The 20,249-nt window shown below is 43.3% G+C and overlaps 2 protein-coding genes across 3 annotated transcripts in view; both read right to left on the bottom strand.

Annotated features, from left to right (window-relative positions):
- Positions 1 to 1,506: 1,506 nt before the first annotated feature.
- Positions 1,507 to 3,610, bottom strand: Mbd-like (methyl-CpG-binding domain protein 2). Of its 2 annotated transcripts, XM_076393362.1 has the most exons (5): positions 3,378 to 3,610; positions 3,044 to 3,185; positions 2,661 to 2,714; positions 1,938 to 2,183; positions 1,507 to 1,714 (listed from the first exon to the last, which is right to left on the bottom strand). In XM_076393362.1, the coding sequence occupies exons 1-5, from the start codon at positions 3,506 to 3,508 to the stop codon at positions 1,616 to 1,618; spliced, it is 672 nt and encodes a 223-aa protein (XP_076249477.1). In that variant the 5' UTR covers positions 3,509 to 3,610; the 3' UTR covers positions 1,507 to 1,615. The 2 variants fall into 2 exon arrangements, with proteins under 2 accessions (XP_076249477.1, XP_076249478.1); XM_076393363.1 differs by lacking the exon at positions 2,661 to 2,714 and having other exon boundaries at positions 3,378 to 3,609.
- A 3,173-nt stretch (positions 3,611 to 6,783) lies between these two features.
- Positions 6,784 to 20,249, bottom strand: part of LOC143188829 (protein groucho) — a 115,781-nt gene continuing 102,315 nt past the window's right edge. Inside the window, exons 8-13 of the mRNA XM_076393296.1 lie at positions 10,317 to 10,442; positions 9,956 to 10,238; positions 9,400 to 9,658; positions 8,709 to 8,984; positions 7,443 to 8,046; positions 6,784 to 7,328 (exon numbers count right to left, since the gene is read on the bottom strand). Coding sequence (XP_076249411.1) covers positions 7,221 to 7,328; positions 7,443 to 8,046; positions 8,709 to 8,984; positions 9,400 to 9,658; positions 9,956 to 10,238; positions 10,317 to 10,442 — 1,656 coding nt within the window. The 3' untranslated portion in view covers positions 6,784 to 7,220. The remainder of the gene's footprint in view (positions 7,329 to 7,442; positions 8,047 to 8,708; positions 8,985 to 9,399; positions 9,659 to 9,955; positions 10,239 to 10,316; positions 10,443 to 20,249) is intronic.

The following is a 20,249-nucleotide window of genomic DNA, read 5'->3' on the forward strand; positions in this document are numbered from 1 at the left end:
GAGAAAGACGTTTCGGGAATGTACGCGACGAGAAGTCGAGGAAGGTCGTCCTTGCTTGGGAGCCGCGGTGCTCGTTGCACTGGTAACACCACTGACTTTCGCGTATGTCTGAGACACTGACTCGGGTAATGCCGTCTCGTTGACCCTTGCTTGTTCGACTGGCCCGAACGACTGATTTAAAACAGCTGTCGTCTCGTCTTTTCAACAGATTAACCCCCTCGAGGGGGAACGATTTTTGGAAGTTCGTCGCTGATTAGGTAGCTGTTTTTTCACTCTGGGATGATATACAGACTGTATGTTATAACAGGTTGGATGATATTTTGGGGGAAGGACAAAGTTTCACGTGGATTAAATACGGTGTATAAAGGGGAAAATATTGTACCTTGTATTTTTGGATTTACTGGGGAAGTATGCATTTCGATTGCATGTTGATTGAAAATCGTTGTAGAAGAGTTATCTTAACAATATGATACAACATAAATAAATTATTTCGTACAACTATACATTACTCTGTCTTCTATTAACCCTCCATGGACACACTGGGTTCATTTTGTCCGCGACGATTTCTTTTTATTGTTTCAAGGTTTCAAAAAATCTGAAAAAGTCCTGAGTTATTGATTGAAGTCTCTATTTTAATATACTGTCGCTACTTGAGTCAGAAATCACTGCAGACAAAATGAACTCACTGTGCCCACCGAATGTAAAATACACTTACATAACTGTTACTTCATCTCGTTATTAAGGTATTAATATTAATATATGAAGTCACTGGACTTACCACTTTTGTATTTGAGACACCCTGTACAAACACCCTTTCCTATTACTATCAAACTTTTATGCAAATCTTGTGATAGCTCTAGCGATCAAACCCAGTGTATGACGGAATATGTCATTAATGGAAGATATATGTTGTGGTGGTCGACAGGTTGCAGAATAATTTAAGTGTCCAAGCGACGCAATTAATATAATAGGACCACATATGGCTCGGTTGCACGCGCGTTACCGCTTTTCCTCGCACGGAACCGTGTCGTTCGCGTCGGGGATCATTTCGTGCGACCTCGTTTCCGGTTCGTGCGAAGCCAGATGCGGTTCCTTTCCCGTCAACTTTGTCGAACCGTGATCCGAGGAATTCCCAAATTCTCGTGACGGACGGACCCTCCTAAATTTTCTGAGTACACCGAAAATCCCGGGCAGATGGCTACTAACCAAGGTGTTTAACCGTCAGAATTATCAGCAGCTCGTAACGCAAAGAGAGAAATTGGATTTTATGACGGCACAGCTGACCTGCCCCCGAACCCTTTCCCTCCATCCATCGGGTAGTCGATTTTATCGCGTTCCTCGAAATTATTTCACCAAATGCGCGAGTGACCTCGTAAATCTACCGAGCGATTTAATCATTTATAATTAAATCGGGAGAAATATAGCTTAGGATATCTTGAAATAATTGTCAGGTATTTCGCAAGCTTGCGTCGTAAAAGTTGCTAGTGGTACAGAGCGTGATGTCACGCTTATTTCTTTACAAAACATTTATTACAAAACCGGTATGACATAAGTTATAACGAACTTAAGACTAGGGGTGAGCGAATGAAAATACAGCTAAAAAGAATTGTACAATTTATGTGGGAACCGCCCGTAGCGCGTCTTGTAGCTTCTTCCTCGCCAGGGCGACTCTGTCCTCTTGCCTCTTGATGTCTTCGTCCGCTATCGAGACAGCCTGAAATAAAAGTAAATTGATGCGTCAGCTGAAGTAATAACCTCGTGATGTGGTTGCAATCGATGTCGTGTTTCTGTCAGTATACCCTTTCAAACCTCCAGTACATAATTTACGTTATACATGTAGGGTGTGAATGTAGTTAACACATAACACGTATTCTGGTGCAGTTTCATGACTCGATTTTGGGATAGCACTCTATCCAGTATCTAAATATCTATTCTACCTGTACGAGGGGTTGATCGGGATTAAGAAATACCCCGGGATTCTTCTCTAAAGCTGTTTTTGAACCCGTCTGACCCGTGACCGGTTGAGACGAAACGTGTAACGCTGTCGCGACACTTTGAAGTAAAGTTTCTTCTGTAATGTACGGACCAACTGGCTTCAAACTTTTCGGCAAATCCATTGCGTCGAACTCATAACCATCCGGATCGCATGCTCTTAAACCCTCCAAACGCTTTTCCCAAAATAACTGCAAGATTAGAAGTATTAACTTTGTACAATGATAACGAATATTGTACTTGATATGATAATAATATTGTACATAGAATGACGATGCTTAAAACACACAAAAATAATCTAATTACCAAAGCAAGGTATGTTCATTTCATGTCACAAGCAAAATTACGCTGTATAGTTACGTGTGAATTTCTTGAAGATCATGTTGAATGTGTTACACTTAACGAAGGATAAGAAATAAATGACAGATAAAATTAAAAAGAAACATGATAGTTCCTACATAATAAAGAATCGTGTTTGTTACAGCCTTAAATTTTTGTGAAATGTTTGTGTAGTATGAAAGTCCTATTCAAACATGCACTATACGTTTCTAAAATGGTCATTACGATTACTCAGCACTTATAGTTCACGTAGAACATTGTACAAATTGACTGAGAGAAAGAGACAAACACATAATCAATGATTCCATAAGCACATCGAACAATGTTACCTGTTTAGGCTTATCTTGGGAGCCATATTTGCCATCAGTTTTATCGGCTCCTTCCTAAATGAATGATTTGATGATTGTATCATGAGAATTTATAAGGAGCAATGTTAAATGCCATAAAAAGTTATGTTACAGTTTCTAATGATTTTACAGCTACGATGATCATGTGACAAACTCTTGGGACATTATTTTACACATGAAGGGGATAATGACAAAATTTTACATTCATTATGAGTTTTTTTTATAAATAACATGGTAAACAAGATACAAAATGTAAAAATCCATCACTTAGACATTTTTGCCACTTAATTATAAAATTCCAACAATTAAGAACACTAACAAAACTTATCTCGATATCTCAACAATATAATGCACAAAACACTAACCTGTTTTGGTTTCTCTTGATTCCCATGCTTGATGTCCTTCACTTTTCCCTCCTGCGTTTTGTAAATTGTCACTGGTTGTTTAAATATGGACGCTGTCTGCCTTATCGGTGGCACCAACGATGCGTCGTTTCTTACTCCACGACTGAATAAAAAAAAATACAATGGTCATAAACACATATCGTTGAGGTTAGAATCAACAAAAATAAATACTTTAATATGATTACGATCAATATAACATGCATCCTACACTTTTGCTCAATCTTGCACGTGATAGATTATTGATTTATAATGTCGAGGTTTCAATGTGGGAAAATTCAGAAATGTAACAACTCACCTGTAGTAGTAAACGTCAACTTTTCCCGTGGATGACAATTGGTTTTGGCTTTTTCTTGCTGTATCGTCCCTCGTTGGCCAATTCGTTGGCAACGCGGACGGATACTTCTTTTTCTCTACTGACATATTCATCTCGGCAGAGTGTTTATTTTAACATACACTCACACGTTCACCGAAAATTACTTAAACAATTAGCAAATGGAGCTGCGAGCCAGCTACCGGAGGCCATACTGATGCGTCCGCTAAAATCAGTGCAAGTTAGTTATCAGTTTAGTGTAATCACCCACTTGGGGGCGACACTGTACAGCCTCGAGTTTTCGACCCTTGAAGGAATATTTACCCAAGTCACTGTCCCTTTTCAGCATGTTTCAAAATACATGCGTCAGCTTCCAATGCTCTTTCACTAAGTTAAATGAAAGTATAACAAAACTTCTTAATGTAATAATTTATATCAAACTGCTGATTTTATTTACTGTTGATATTATTGATTTACTCTGGGGAAACTCCCTTACTTCATGTGATAAAATATGATTTTTTGTCACATGGTCTGCAATACCGACATCGCACAACACGAATGGTTCTTTTATCCCCATTTGCGTCAGCCAAGGCTGACCAATGGCCCAAGACCCAAAGTCCAAGGTCCAAGGTCCAAGGTCCAAGGTCCAAGGTCCAAGGTCCAAGGTCCAAGGTCCAAGGTCCAAGCCATTCTCCTTCCTCAGAGGATCTCCCAGAGCCATCCGGACCCCCCGGAGGCCCCGGCGCAAGTGAGACACTCGGGGTCCGCTGGGGGTATATATCTCTCGCGGTTGGAAGTGGGGCAACCAATCAAACAAGTTCTTCGGTGGTGGAAATTGCAAGATTAATCGAACGTAGCATAATTTTGCGAAAAATTGATATTTTCGATATAATAATTATTGCAGCAACAATTTCTGCTACATCTATTGTTAATAACAATCGCATACAATGATTCGTGCAAATTATTAACATTTATAATTGTTAATTAACGAGATATAAAGAAATTTGCAACTTTGTACAAGATTTTGTATTTCCCGCAATGTTTAAGCATTTGGTAAGCAAATAAGTTATATATAAATTTTATTATTAAAATTTTCTATCAGGAATTTACTTAAATAATACTCGATATTAAATTATAACTATTTTCTTCAAGGTGAATTAAACTTTTAATTCGCACCGATTAAAATTCAGTACGAATTGCTAGGAAAACTCTTACTAAAATGAAACGCGAAATAAGCTATTAAAAAGTTTACTATATACATTTGTCTTTAATAAATTTGTATAAGGATAAGCGAAACTTGAGCGTGGATAAGACTTGTAACTTAGTTGCTAGAACAATGATTTATACAAAAGAACAATGGGAGGGATAAGTAACGATGTATGAAAACTTCGCGTGTATATAGATATAGATGATTTAATTGTCGAAAGAAACAATTTTCGCGTAGCTATAGGAACAACATGAACTGTGCTTGGAAAGGATTAACACTTGTCTTTTTTTCTTCTTCTGCTAGAAACGCATTCTCTTTACTTTCGTACACACGGTGCGCAAACATTGCGAGCACGGAGACACAATTCAGTGAACGCAAGACACGATTTGTCGATTATCGCGTTGGGTGTCGAGTCGCTATATCGTTTTCTTTTCTTTTTATTATTTTTATCGCTGCTGTTCTTTCTGGTGCGTCTTTGCGTGTGTATATGTGTATGTATGTGTGTATGCATTTGCGTGGGTATGCGTAATTATTCACTGTAAAAGAATATCGATTCTGTACAAGTTAATTCATAAGAGATAATTAACTATTGAGTCTTCTTGAGGTATCGTTGTTTCTATTGGTCTATCATCGGAGCTGTGCTCGTCGAAAATGTGCCTGCTTTTATTTCGTTTAGTGTTTCCGTGTTTGCTCTTTTCTCGCGATAAAACGTGAGCATTTGATTTCATCAACAGTCTCGCGACATTACGCAGCGTCGATTCTTCGACGATCACAGCGAATGTAAAACGTGTGTCATCCTGTAACAAAATATAAATTTTCCATTATGCATCCCCTGCTCTCTTGTCATTCAGATCCGAGGATAATAAACGCGCTACCTAGTACACTAGTAAATTTTCATACGCCGTTCCACAGGCATGAAGAAACCGTTTTTTTTCATTTTGTTACCGTATGTACTCAAATGCGCAATCTGATCTTGTCGAAATATACAAATTCAATCACGATTACAGACGATAATCTTGTCGACTGGGTGACGTTTGGTTAGAACCTAGGGCCATCGTGGACAGTCAAAAAATATCTCGCAAAGAAACGTGTCGTATGTGAGCGTAGCCCGTATTGTTTCTAATCTGTGTACGATACATCTCTTGCCTCGGAGTGGTAGCAAACAGAGCGCATCCTTAATCATTCATTTCTTCATTAAGATCTTCTAACTTCATCGAATACGTCTCTGGGTTTTGTTACATGCGGACAGGAGTGAAACTTTTGCTTCCTCGCAATGATACAATATGGAAAGTACATCGTACATGGTTCGCCATAGGACGAGACTCTGACATCCTTCTTGATACTCGTTAATTCATTAAACAATAATCATTCCATTACAAGATTGAGGATCATAAAAATACATTCCATAGATGAGTCTTCGCTGTGAACAAGATACGGTGTACTGAAAGCTTGCGGCATTCTAAAACAACAGCTCCTCCTTCAGCGTTACAGATCAAGGTACGCGACAAAAAAGACCTTCGAACCTTCCTTTCATTCGTTTCCATTCAGATGATATTAAAATCGTCTAGAGATCGAACATGCTTTCCCTTATCCTTTCGTGTCTTTCACTAAAATTTCTAGTGTTACCGAACATAGTCACAACGATAACGGTGATCGAGAGAATAGCAACGAAAAGAACGAACTTCTAACTCAGGCTTTCGCGTACAAGTACAAATCATTACTCTTTTCTTCCCTTTTTTTTCGTTTTAATGCAAATATCGAGAGTCACGCAACGTCTCAGGTTCCTTTAGCACGTCTCAGCATGATCGAAGTTACATCAATGTTCGTAGCCCTATAGTCGCTATCCACCATAGACGGTCTTCTTCTACGTGTGTGCTCGATACATTATCTTAAAATTCTGCAACACGACACACATTCCTACGTTTGATGAGTCTACACTAGCTTGATGCTGTCACTTTTTCCCTTTTCCTCTTCGCGAATCGTTCAAGCATAATCCCACAATAAAGCTGGCGCAACATGCCTGACAGCACTAGCATCTCACATCTCTCGCAGTCTCACATGCACGACACTTAAACCGTAAAACTCTATATTACATTAGTAACATATTACACAAGGCGACTTCCCGTTTCGAAGTCGTACACGATCGCGCTCCACGTAATCACCCGAGAGAACAATCACACGCCGAGTATCACTCAATTATCGTCTTTCAGCCTATTTATAACCATGCGCTCTATACAATCTTAAATAGCTAAAACGTTCTGCCACCTTTGTATATATATATATATATATTTATACCTATATAATGTAACTTCAGTTCTTCACAGCTTCAATTGTTTTTTGTGTTCATCCACCAAAGCTGCTAGGCAATTCAAATTTAACAAATATAACACTTGCCGATGTATCACTCGACTCGACGAGAAAATAGTCTCTTTCCAAAGAGTTGGATAAATAAAGTTTAACGTAGATGGTCATTCTTCATGAATCTTTCTGAAGTATTTCTTGAACAGTCAGGCTCCCTTCTGTCAAGCGAGGTCTGTCCTCCAGTTCTCCTCAGACATGAGTATGAAGGCGAAATTCATCCAATAATGTCCAACATTCGAGTCTACCTTCAGATTGATAGTTCAGTATATCACTTCATAGACAGTGGCCTTCTTATCGCCCGATCCAGTTACGATGTACTTGTCGTCAGTAGAAATATCGCAACTGAGCACTGAGGAGGATTCCTTTGACTGTAACAAAATGAATGAAATCATTAGATATGAGTCATCCATTGAAGATCAGAGTTCTGAGGAATAGGTCCTGGAATAGAGTTCTGAGGATCAGAATACCAAAGAATTACTCACCTGGAATATCGAGGCACCATAAGGTGTGCGCCACGCGTTGAGTAAATTATCCTTGCCAGTGGAAACGAACCACTTGCCACAGGTAGCGAAACGTAGCGAGAGCACACAGGACTCGTGCAAGTGAAGCTGATATTTGTCTGGCTTCGTTGCGTGCAACACCTCCACGTTCGAGTTCTCCATACCTACTGCCAACCATTCTCCTGTAGGACAGTAACCCAGGGAGAATATCTGCGAGGTGAAGTCGTGTTGCTGGAGCTGTCTGCCCTCTCGGAGGTCCCATGAACGAACTGTGTTGTCCAGACCTCCTGTCCACAGTTTCGACCCGTCTGCAGAGATGTCGATGCAGGAGGCACCATCCGTGTGGCCTTGGAATTGTCTGACCAAAGACTGATTTTGCAGATCCCATACAGCGATGTTACCATCGCTGCAGCAGCTAAAGCAGACCTTGGAGTCTGGAGAGATAGCCAGGGCGTAACACGCGGGAGCGTTCGAAGTCAGTTCCGCCTTGATTCTTGGCGTTGGACTCGCTAGATCCCAGATACTTAGATTGCTGGCTTCTCCTCCCACTATTAGGGTTCTGCCATCTGGGAGGAGCTTCACTGATCTGTTTGGCAGAAAATGAAGAATTGTTTTAATTGATGAATGTTAGCTTAGGTCTTAGGTAATTTTGTTGATTTTTTATAGGGTGAGGAATAGCTGAGTTTGAACATGTTCCTACTGAGAAAGACCCAATTTCAAAATTTGTTCAACACTTAGTCTAGACTTAGTCAGACCAAGATGGAATTACTCAGAGCTCAGAAAATAAAAATCAAAGCCAATACTATGCTTCACTGATAAAAAGAGCCCTGAGACCAATAGATCTGCATTGCTACCAAGGCTCTTCTTGTCAGCAGAACTTAATATAAATAGAAAAAGGTATTCGAACTTTAAATATTTAAAAAACCTGAAGTCTTAAAAACTACAAAATTTGAAAATTAGAATTACATAACTCCTATTGGAAAAGTAGTATTAGGATTCTTCGAGCAACGCTACATTGGCATGTCAAAAATTAATTTATCTCAATTGCTTTGAAAAGAGTTTCTGCTCTACAAAGTAGAGTCAAAAGAAAAGAAAGTGGGGAACTAGTTTGGGAAATCCACCTTCCCCTAAATGTAACCGTAATAGCAGACGGTGATGGGTAATCAGGATTTATTCAGGAGCGAACACGCGTTTGCTAGACGGAGTGGAAAGTTAATGCGTCATGTGCCGCGGTAACGTTTAACCAACCTGATGTAGTTGTCTCGTTGCAAGCAATCAAGTTGCGAAACGTGTTTCGCGCTGCCGCTGCCGCCCTGATTGATGTCCCAGACCTTGACGCATCCTTTGCCACCGGTGTAAACGTATTTAGTCGGATTCGAGATCGTTACGGCGCACACCACCTCGCCGTGTGTGAGGGTATTTATCTGGCGCGCGTGACGCGGTATTCCTTGTCCAATTAGAGCATCAGGTGGAAAGGGCACTGGCTGCATCTGGCCTTCGCTCGATACGTGGAAACTGTACGCTCTGCAAAACAAAGAGATCCAATAGTACCCTCGTCATTACCTCGAAACGAGTTGCTGGAAGTACTCATCGACTCTGCCTCTTTCGTCCAACAAAGATGCAATTACTCTTAATTAAGATTCTTCAAACAAAGGCGCTACAATGAAAATCTACAGGGTGTTCGACAACAGGCACTAGCCTTTAAATTTCTTTCTATTCGTTATCCAACCACGCCGCAACACGTGGATATCTATTAATGAAGGGATTCTAGAACAAAGACTATACTATTCTCTGAAATCCACTTCCTGGAAAATTCTCTCCACTTGCTAAAGATCTATCGTTCTCAATATCCACCTAAAATTAGCAGAGACCTGGAAGATCTCTTGAGGATCAAGGTCCACGAATGGACGTCTATCAAGAAAGTAAGGGTAGTACTTACGGTTTGCCACCGGGTACACCGAACGGTCCAAGAGGTGCCCTCATGCTTCCATGGGGATCGTAGAGTTGCTGAAGAGGCGGTCTTGTGGGATATCCATTCAAGGCTGCTGGAGGATAACCCAACATGTCCGCATGAGGTCCTGCGGGTGGATGATGTGGCGGCGGATAGTGTGGCGGATAAGGGCCGACCGCCGAAGCCGAGACCAGCGGTTTGCTGGAACTCGATGGTTTCAGACCACCAGACCCGGAACTGCTACCACCTGTCGACCATACATTTATCGTCAGACTAGCCAAGTATTTTTCTACCCTCCAAACTATATCAAACTAACTTCCTCTATCTCTAATATTCTAACACATAGCCCTCTATCTCTAATGCATAGCCCTCAGTCCCTTCTACATAGTCAATCTTTCCCTGCTACATAATTTCAAAATTTTATTTTTCCTATTCAGAGAGGTTTCAAAGCTAGAATATCTAAGCAGATTCAAATTTTCCCGCAGCACACTTGATCTTGTCTCTACTCCCAGATCGATTACCATGTCAAGAAAAAGGAACGTACCCGCTGACGTGGGTGTGACAGGTTTAGAGATCGGTGTGGTCGGCTTCTCCCGTTCCTCCATCTTCTTGGCCGAGGGCGTACTGGCATTGCTGCTGGTGCCACTTCTTGGCGAGGGTGGCGGCACTTCTTTCTTCACCTGGCTGCTCAAAGGCACCGAGGATGGACCCATTTTGTCGAGACCGTTCTCCCTTGGCGACGATGTGCCGTTCGCCGCGGGACTCGTCGGCCCTTCGCTGGCGTCGTCTACCACCAAGTCCTGGTCGCTCTTTTCACCATCGCTTTGCTGTCGGGGAAAACGTGTACGGCTTTATTAATGTATACCATCGACGGTGAGGCATGGAGAACCATCCTGGATACTTACATGGCCTATGTCCTTGTCCTGCTCCTTCTTCATTTTCTTCAGGTGCAGGTGGTCGTGGTGCTGGGGGTCTGGGGTGCTTCGAGGCCTGCTGTATTTTTCTCGTTCAGCTGGCGATATCGAGTTTCTCTGTAACAGAAGAAGGAATAAAATATTAAATATGGGTCTTCTAGGAATTTTAAGTGGATAGATTGCTACTAAATAATTACTAAACTAGGGGCTAGTTCAGGGACCCTGCCAAAGGTAAAAGGTAAGCAATAATTAAATTACTTACTAATGAAAGTTAAATATTCCGAGTTACAAATATTGTTACATGAGTAGTTTCAGAGTTTGAATTTGGAATTCGAGGGTGCTTATAATAGAACTCAGCGCCCGTGACATCACCTAAAATCTCCAATCCCCATCTGTTCCGTAATCACGCTATACTTGACCATATCTCCCATCGATTACAAAAATCACTCAAAAGCTGTATCTCAAGTATAAAGAGCAAACATCTTCACACTCTGGTCGGATCTATCGTTTAACAGCGTCGATCGCTTATCGAAGGCAAACATTGTCGGATAAAAGTAATCGTTGTCAGGTTACGTGGCGGAGATAGTAGCTCAGGGGAGGGAGCCATAAAACGTGTGTTAAGGTTTATCGCCAGGAATCTTTCACCGGAGTCGTATACAGACCACTTTCGCCTCGCTTAATGCGACCCCGTCGATTTCATCAGAGTTTTTTATGACGACTCCTCGCTCTGGATACTCAGGAGTGAACACAGCGAAAACGGTCGATCAGAAAACTGTCGAAACGCTAGAGCGCTCCGACTCTTCCCCATCTACCGATTAAATAAAATATTTGCCTGTCGATGTTCCGGGAAGCGATTAAATTACGCGACCCGCCACCTCTGACGTTCCTCTTCGACGAGAAAAAATAGGAGGGTAAATAATACGGAAAATGGTTGACTCCGTTAAAAGGTGCCAGACGTAAAAATCGGATTTAGCTATTTTTATTTCCTTTGCAGACGGCTTCCTCTTAACGAAATTCTTGTGATAAAGATGAAATATCGAGATTTAGGTTTTTAACCGATTTATGAAATAAATATAAGGTTCTTGAAAAATAAATTGCATTATAGTGTCAGACATTTTGATTGCCTCGGTATATTCAGCGTCTCCTCATTGTGTACTACCTATTATTAGAGAAATCTGAATGATAAAAAAATCAATTTCAAAGCCACCCTCGAGCGAGAAATCTATTTAGCGAAATTTACGCGTCCATTTGGGCCCCTATATCTCAGAGCGATCGAGTCTATTAATTCTGGAGCTATCTTCCCCTCGAGTTTCTTTTCCATAGAGCAGAGACGATAACCCAGAGCGAGTGTCAGTTCGACGAAAACGTTCTCCCGAAAACGATGCTCTGCCAATGGCTACGAGATACGAGGTGCCTCAACGTCCGAGATATTATCGACAGGAAGTTTTACGAGCGACAGTTTTGTCGCCGATACGGCGAATGCCCGTGTCTCTTCCTCTTCATCCACATAAACGTGGGCGTGCGCGAGCCCTTTTCCTGTCCCCGATAACTGCGCGCCCCTATCCAGAGCAACATCGTAAACTACCCTCTCGCAGCCTCTCTCGACCCCGAAGTAAATCTCCTCTTCTCAATTACCCTTCGTCTCTCATCCACTGGCACCTCTGGCTCGGTCCATTACCCCGACGCCTCTCACGGTATCATCCCCTTCGTTCCTGCGTCCTCCGTGTCTCGAGGACCCGTGCGTTTGGGGTGAAAGGAAATAAAATAGGGCAACTTGTGATTTAGAAAGCCGTCTCTAGCGAGTGGTGTTTTTTTTTCAATTACTCCACTGACTAATCGCGTGCGAGTAGTTTATCGAGCATTAGTCGGTAATATTCTGGGGGTAATTCTGATGATTTCTTAAAGAGTATTTGGATTTCTTATACTGTGTAGTTACGTAGACTTAGGTATCTGTGACTGTCATTAGAGAAAGTTAATATAAAGCACCTGGTAGAGAAATTCGTGTGCTGAGAATGTTCAAGCAATTTTACTAATTTGAAAATGCGGGAAAAATAGAATTTAGTTAACTTCATAAATAATTGAAAGCAGTCCCTACGAAATGCCTCTGTCCTATAATAACAATTCCTTAAATTTAACATATAAAAATCCAAAGCACAGAAAAGAAGTAAAAATGCAAGATATTAATAGTGCAGAGCTCCTAAAATGCCATCGAGGTTCGCGAACAAAACACTCCAGCAATCCCGCAAAGGCGCAGAGCCTGACACAGACGGATCGCCTTGGTGTCACCTGACGCGAGAGATGGCCGTGCAGAGGATCAAAGAGAGGCATTTCAGATATCATCGGCTGAAAGCGCGACGAAGGCACGCGGCAAGGACAATCCGACGACATCGAAAAATTCAACTGGATGCGCAACGTCCCTGGACGAGTCAGTTCATCCGATAAAAAGAGGGAGTGTAGAATGGCAGGCCGATTCCCTTGGCTTGGGGGACGCAAGAAAACACGCACACTATTGCGTGGCAACGACTTCTCAAAGAGAGGCAGGAATCCCCTGAGGAGCCGTGTTACGTGCTCGGCTCGAGTTTTCTAGAGACGAAACGGACCTCGGGATTCGTTTCCTCTTCTCGCAAGGCGAACGAAGAAGCCACCCCTATCTCTCTCGTTACTCCGTAATGGCCAGTCACTATTTATCCAGGCGAGAGAGCTACGGCAGTCGGTCTGGTTACGACTGTCGTGTTCCTGGAAAGGAAAGCCTGACGAGAAGGAGCGTGCAAGCACACCTCGACGCGTCGCTTCTTCCAGGATAAATCGACGGTAAAAGGAAACACGGTCGAGAGGGAGCGAGAGAGGGAGGGAGTGAGTGACAGAGGGTGGACGAGGAAAGGAGGGAAGGAGCTCAGCTGGGTATTTCCGAGAACGATCCTCGCCCTAGAAGGAAGAACGGAAGAGACATTGCGACGGGAATACGGAGTGGCGCGAGGTATTATCATAAAAATGCGAGGAATCTCGAAGATCTTGGATTTATGTCGGTACGAAGATGGTTAGCGCGAGATAAGTTTCGTGGAATCGGAACGGCTGACTCCGCCGCGGATAAAGGGGACCGTATGAATCGCTGTTGCCAAAGTTTCGACGTGTCATAGAATTTTTATGTCCCGCTCCTTCGGGCTGCTCCCGAAATGGTCCTCGGATTTGTGCTCTGGATATAAACGATACTTTCACTCGATCGGTCTATTGGATGTCTTGTAATTTCTACGATTTTTGGAAAATGTACGGCATATTAAATTACAATTCAATACCCAGAATTATTTAAATAAATTTATAAAACAGTGTATTCAATTAAACCATTGCCATAAAGATTCCCAATGATATTTCTAAATAATAATTTTGGTTGTAAAATTTATATTAAAACAATATATTTCGGCTTGTTAATAGGTATTTTTATTTAAAAAAATATAATAAATCATTAAATATTGCGAAAGATATGAAATTTTGTTAAATAGAGATATTTCAATATTGTGAAGTTGCAAATTTCTCTATATCTCGTTAATTAACAATTACAAATGTTACTAATTTGCACGAATCATTGTATGCGATTGTTATTAACAATAGATGTAGCAGAAATTGTTGCTGCAATAATTATTATATCGAAAATATCAATTTTTCGCAAAATTATGTTCCGTTCGATTAATCTCGCAATTTCCCCCACCGAAGAACTTATTTAATTGGTTGCCCCACGTCCAGCCAGGGTGATATAAATACCCCCGCAGGACCGCGAGTGTCTCACTCGCGCCGGGGCCTCTAGCGGGTCCGGATGGCTCTGGGGGACCCTTTGGGGGACCCTCTGGGGAGGGAGGATGGCCATCCTGGACCACAGTACCAGGGGGTCCAAAGCCCAGCCCAGTCCAGTGGAGTAGCCCTTGGTCAACCCCTCCTACTCTTCACCCTTGACCACTGGTCAGTCTTGGTCAACATTTAAAGGTTTGAATATTTAAGAACTTTTAAATTGTAATATATTTGAATTTCGATTGTAGATCATCAATTTTTTTTAGGATTTTTGTAGATCATGTAGACCACCAATAAAATAATCTTACCTCCACTTAAAGAAAACAAAAGACTTTGTCCAAATATTTCCCAAATAATAAATGGTCCCCTCTGGAACTGAATTAATCATCTACGCACCACCTCACACGCTTCCATTGAAAAGACACAGAATGGCATTAAGATATTAACGTTCTCCTCCTCTATGTGTTCGGCTGTTCCATAAACCATGAATTGTCCCGGCTGAATCGGTTACCAGACATCCCCAGCCCCTTTTCTTTCGCACAAAGCGTTCGATCCCGCCGCAGGTGTATTCAGAGGCCTTATCTATCCCGTTGCAAACGCATCGTTTTCCTTCACCCCATTGAAACAGCAAACGCACTCGATGTTCCATCAGGACGAGTTCTCGCCCCGTCTCCCAGCATTTCTCACCTCTCGTTTCCGCGTATGTGCTCGGCAGGCCAGGGAAGCAGCGGGTATGTACACACGCGTGGCAGACCGACCTTCATTCGCGTAAGTTTACTTACACCTAGCCCCGTCGGGGATCGCACGGCAGCAACCTTTCCAGCAAAGAGGGTTCTCGCGCCACGATCAATATGGGGGTCGGTACCTCTCAAAGGGGTGGCCTGAAAAGGAGTGAGAGGCAGAAAGGCGGGGTGGGCCGTCGGGTACACCGTGGATATATAGACTTTGTAGTGTTAGGGAGGACTTGGTCTGCCGGCAGGCAAGTAGGCAGGCAGGCAACTTGGCAAGTAGCGGCAGCAGCCAGCAGCAGGCACAGAGGTGCAGGCAGAGATGGTGGTGGCGGTTGTCGAGAGGACGGAGTGACGAGGAAGGGAAAGAGGAGCGGTGGTGTGCGTGGTATTGAGGTTGGTGGTCGGAGCCATGAGGGTGGTAAGTGAGTGAGCGACTCCTTCACCACGGCGCCTCGTTTCAACCCAACCACCGCCACCCCACACCACTGAACCAGCCCCGACCTTACGGATATATCCCAAGCCACCGACTACCCCATCCTCCCACGCCTACTCTTTCTTCCTCCTTACTTCCCGCCTACCCCTACTCGGCAAGTAGTCTCCTTACTACTCACCCCCCGGTATTCCACCTCAACCAACCCACGCCGCCTGTTTCCCTATTCCTCACTCCACCCTCGTCGTAGTCAGGACCCCGAGAGAGGAGGTTACGAACCGGAGTCGCGTCTCCCAAGACCCCGCAAACCCCAGTTGGTACAAGATTGCACCCAGAGGTTCTCAACTGACACGACGTGAGAAAATCGTTTTCACCGCGGAACTGAGATTTTCTCTTGTTGCTCGGAGCTACAGATATGAAACACTTTTTGGGGAAAGTGAAATATAGAACGTGTTCATTTCAGAGGGTTGAGGCCTTGTGTCTGATACTGTCTTTTAGAAGAACGAATATTTATGACGAAAAGTGATTTATTAAATATGTGTCTTGGAACCTTAAACAGTTGTTAACAATTACTTTGATTTTCGACAGTGATAATACAATTTATTAGTTTTCTATTCTTATGTTATATTGTACACGAGTCTTCTAAAATACGGAGTCTTATGTCAAGGACTCCAATATTATGTCCCAAGAATTTTTAATAAACTATGTTATTTCAGTGTCGACATTTTTCTCGAGTTCAGCTATCCCTGACTTATTTATTAAAATCACGACGGCGATATGCTAAGAGAAGATTCATCGGCAAGTTGCCGCGCAGGCGTAATTCGGCCGGTTCTCATGACTACATTGGACGGCGACCTCACTCGAGGATGCATGGAATTTTTAATAGCCCCACCGGGGATTACCGGCAACCGATTTCTAGAATCAACCACGTGTCACTGGGTCACCGCGCGCATCCATCATCGCGGCAATTAGTGAACGCGAATTTTTATTTCCCCCAGCGTTACCTCAATCGCTGCCTGCTGTCTCTCCCGTTCAGTCGAATTTTATTTTTACTTTTATCGTATATCGACCGTGAAAATCGCGCAGCTGATAACGATCGGTTTTCACTTTGTCGAAATGAAAAAATCGCGCGTCGATCCATCGTTTGTAGAACAATTGAGCAGGGATTGTAGTATTAGAAATATTTGAAAAGATACTAAAAAGCTTGGTTTTAAAATGTAAAAGTTAGATGTATTTACATTGAAATTGAAGTAACTCTTCTTCCTCGATTTATAAAAATTTGATTTCCTAATGTACAGAGTGATTTAAGAGTAATAAAACTGTAGCAAAAAGTTTTCAGAAATGTTCAGAAGTTAATCGCTGTGAAAGTAAATCTCTAGAAAGGTTCGACAAATTGTACTGTGCATCACAGTAGTTAGAGACGGTTACTGGTCAGACAGAGCGCTGCTGCCTGTCCACAGCCACGCTCAGACTACGCTCGCCTGCATCGTAAACTTAATCGAGAAAAAATATTCTACCGCTCTGCAATCTATGAAATGCAATCACATCAATCAGATATATTTGTACATCAAATAATTACTATACAACTAGTAATTAATCATAAAAACGCGCTGTTAATACCTAGTAATTGGAAAATAATTTCCACGTTTTAATAAATAACATGCAACATACTAAACCAATAAAATCTTTGCTTTAATTCAATTAAAAAAAACGGAAGATAAAATTATAATCAAATCCCCCCAGAAATATCTCAATTAATATCCCCTTAAAACCACCCCAAGAATTAATGACCTACACTTCCCTATCCCTATCCCCTGCAATAACCAGCGAATTAACCCCATCACGTGAAGGCTATCGAGTGACAAAATCTTTTGCCTCTGCCACCCCAGGGGCAAACATCGGATGTATCGCCGTCTCGGGGTTACACGCGACGACCGGTGTCGCGAATCGTACAAAAATTCACGGCAGGATGATTTATAGATACACCATGGTAAACAGGGACGTCGTTCCCTCTGGCCGACTCGACGTCCGCTGTTTTCTCCCTGTTTTCTCTCGACGACCGGCCAACGCGCCTCTCCCCTCGCACACCCTCTTTCTCTCGTTTCCCCTGTCACCTACCCCGTCCCGCAACGAGCCGAGCCGGGAGCCCTGCGGTGGAATTTGCATTTTTAAATTAACTCGCCTCTGTTTGCAGCTATCTCGGCTCGGCGCCGCCACCGTCGACCCGGGCTTTACAATTTTATGCAACAACGCGCTCCAGAGTGCTTCGCCTCCACCACCCCGAGGACTCTGCTCTAGCCCACCCCCGCGTACCCTACCGCCCCTGGCCGACACCCCTCTCCCCCGTGTCTCTTGCCCTTGCCGCATACCCAGGGTGATCGATATTATTGTTATCGTTATCGTTCGACCGACCTCGAAGCGGCCGCGTTCCCATCGACGTTACCGTTGCGGCCAATTACTTCTAACCACGACAGCGACGGTTTTACGGCGGTCTCGCGCGCACCATGGACCCTCTGTATCGCTATTGCGAAATGCCAACCGGCGCAATATGCATCGAATCGCTCCCTTTCCCGCTTTTTCGTTTCGTTTCCTCGGCCGCGGGCTATCCCAACGTTTTGCCCCTTTTTTCGGTCAGGATCGCACGGACGTAAGCGCGCACACTAACACAGAGGCCGCGGGAACCGATACGGCGGCTCTCTATCTCCGGGGCTTTATTGAATACAGAAACCGCGACGATTGCTTTTTCTTTTTCCATTAGGACGGGGTAGCGGTGGCGCAACGATGCATCGCGGAAATTGCTCGTAGCCGACCGACCTACCGACGATCGCTAACTGAACACAGTTGCACGGCTGCGGATTCAGCGACTCGATATTTTTCGGAGATTAAATCCGTCTACCGTCTCCATGCGAGGTCGTAAGCTTCAGCGGGTTACGAGTTCCATGGAGCAAGGATGAGTTCCGATGACGCGAGGGAGGGCTGCGATTTCTGGGCTTTTAGGTGATATATGGGGCCTGGGGCGATATCTACGCCACGTTGGAGGGGGTTGTTGGTTCAGGCTTTTGCGCTATGATAACTGGGAATTGAGAGTTTGGAAAATGTGGAAGTCTATGTACGCTGACAGTGATCGATTCTTGATATTAGGATTATGAGAGGAGTCGAATTTTTTTAAGTACATTTTATTCCTAAAATAATATATACTTTTTCTCTGCTAACCCTCTATGGTGAAATATAATATTTTTTCACGCGATATACTTAGATAAATTAATGAAACCATCAGTGTTTAAAGATTTCCAAAAAAACAGATGGCAAAGAGTCATCCCACAGAGTCCAGAAAATTTCAATAGAATCGCCAAAATTCTACCAATTTTGTAATTCTGCTTTGAGAAAAGCCTTTAAAAGAGCACCTAAAGAGCATATCACATCTAATTGTAAAACCAGAATGCTTCTTGATTTCAAAGAGAAGCAGAAAACAAAACAAGCAAAAGCAAAGCTTCAGTGCATCAAGGAAGGAGAAAAAGTCGGTGCAAGAAACGACAGAGGAATAAGGAGTAAACAGACCAGCTCGCTATGTATAAAGTGCCTCCAGAATATCCACGAGGGTGGAGGAACAAGGAAACATTTTTATTGCTCCGTCAAACGGGGAACAGAGAGGCAGAAGTAGAATGGAACGAGACAACCAAGTCGGAAAGAAGTGGCGGCAAAGTAGAAGCAACCGAAGACGAAGGGCGTGGGTGGGAGTGGGGGAAGGAAGGAAGGGACGAACAGGCGGCGGAAAGAGAAGAGTTCCGGTAATTGAAAAGCCCGTGGTGGATTACGATCGTCGCTTTATTTCGCGTGCTCGACGGTGCTGGGTTTCTCTCCTATTATCTCGCCTGTTTCTTCGGCTGCTCTTCCCCTAACCCCTCTTTGGAACAAGAAGCAAGAGGAGGAAACCTAACGACCAGAAGAGCCGACTACAGTCGAGTCGGAAAAAGAACCGACTTGATTCGTGGAGATTACTGCCTTCGTTTTTTACAGTCTTAAGGAGCAATAAATACTTCATGCGTAGATCGATTTCTAAGCTTGTTAATTTTGTTGTAGTAAAGCAAACTGAAGTAAGGTAGATATACGTAAATACTTCTATTTTTGAGATACTGGTATTTAGTCTTCATTTTTCATCTTAATTTTTATGTTAGACTTTTTTTTTCTATAGTTTCATTTCTTAGATTATCTATAGCCTCATTCTAGAATATAGACTTCAAACAAAGTATTAATGAACACAAAAGAATTTGAATCTTGAATTCCTAGACTATCAAAAACACACGGAACTTCGAAGAACACAATATATTAAAAAATTTCAACCCCGTTCCAAAACTCCATCCGAAGTGTCCACCTGAAGCAAGTCTAAAATGAATGCTGGCATCATTATCCCTCTGCCCATCACCCAAATAGATTCCTCCTCTGCCGGCACAGTAGAAAGAAGAAGATAAAGAGCGAAACGGGCCGAGGAGGCAAAGTGAAAGAAAAAGCAAAGAAAAGAAGGAGCGAAAGGAGAAGGGAAAAAGGATCGTACGCAACAATGCCCGCGGAGAGGCGAGCCGCATTCTCGCGCGATTACCGACGCGTTCTCCGGCCCTAACGAATGGCTTCGTAAACCGTGGCCGCTTTAAGGTCATTACACATAGCAAAAAAGCCAGCTAATGGGCGTCCTGGTGGCACGGCATCGCTGGAGCCGACAGGAAGAACGAGAGAAGACAGAGGCAGTTGACCAAGAGGGACCAAGAGGGAGCAAGAGGGAGCAAGAGGAGAAGGAGGATCGAGCGCGATCGCTGGCCGTCTCCGATCGAACCGCTGATTTATGGCGGCAGTATATTCCAGCGGAAAGACGTCGGACGGAGTCTGGATCGTGGTATCGCGCCCGTTAAACGCTGTATCCTTGCGGGACACGTACAGCCACGGCTCTAACCCCTTGCACCCGAAACGGCCCCCGAGACGGGATCGCGT

Source organism: Calliopsis andreniformis, chromosome 3 (genome assembly GCF_051401765.1).
Source record: "Calliopsis andreniformis isolate RMS-2024a chromosome 3, iyCalAndr_principal, whole genome shotgun sequence".
Taxonomy (NCBI): Eukaryota; Metazoa; Arthropoda; class Insecta; order Hymenoptera; family Andrenidae; genus Calliopsis; species Calliopsis andreniformis.

What these genes read in the sequence shown, in the direction of transcription:
- Mbd-like (XM_076393362.1), bottom strand. Translation starts at nt 3,508, where the DNA reads ATGAATATGTCAGTAGAGAAAAAGAAGTATCCGTCCGCGTTGCCAACG. An exon ending in GTTGACGTTTACTACTACAG is followed by an intron (nt 3,186 to 3,377) that starts GTGAGTTGTTAC and finishes TTTTTTATTCAG; the next exon opens with TCGTGGAGTAAGAAACGACG. An exon ending in CCCAAGATAAGCCTAAACAG is followed by an intron (nt 2,184 to 2,660) that starts GTAACATTGTTC and finishes CTAATCTTGCAG; the next exon opens with TTATTTTGGGAAAAGCGTTT.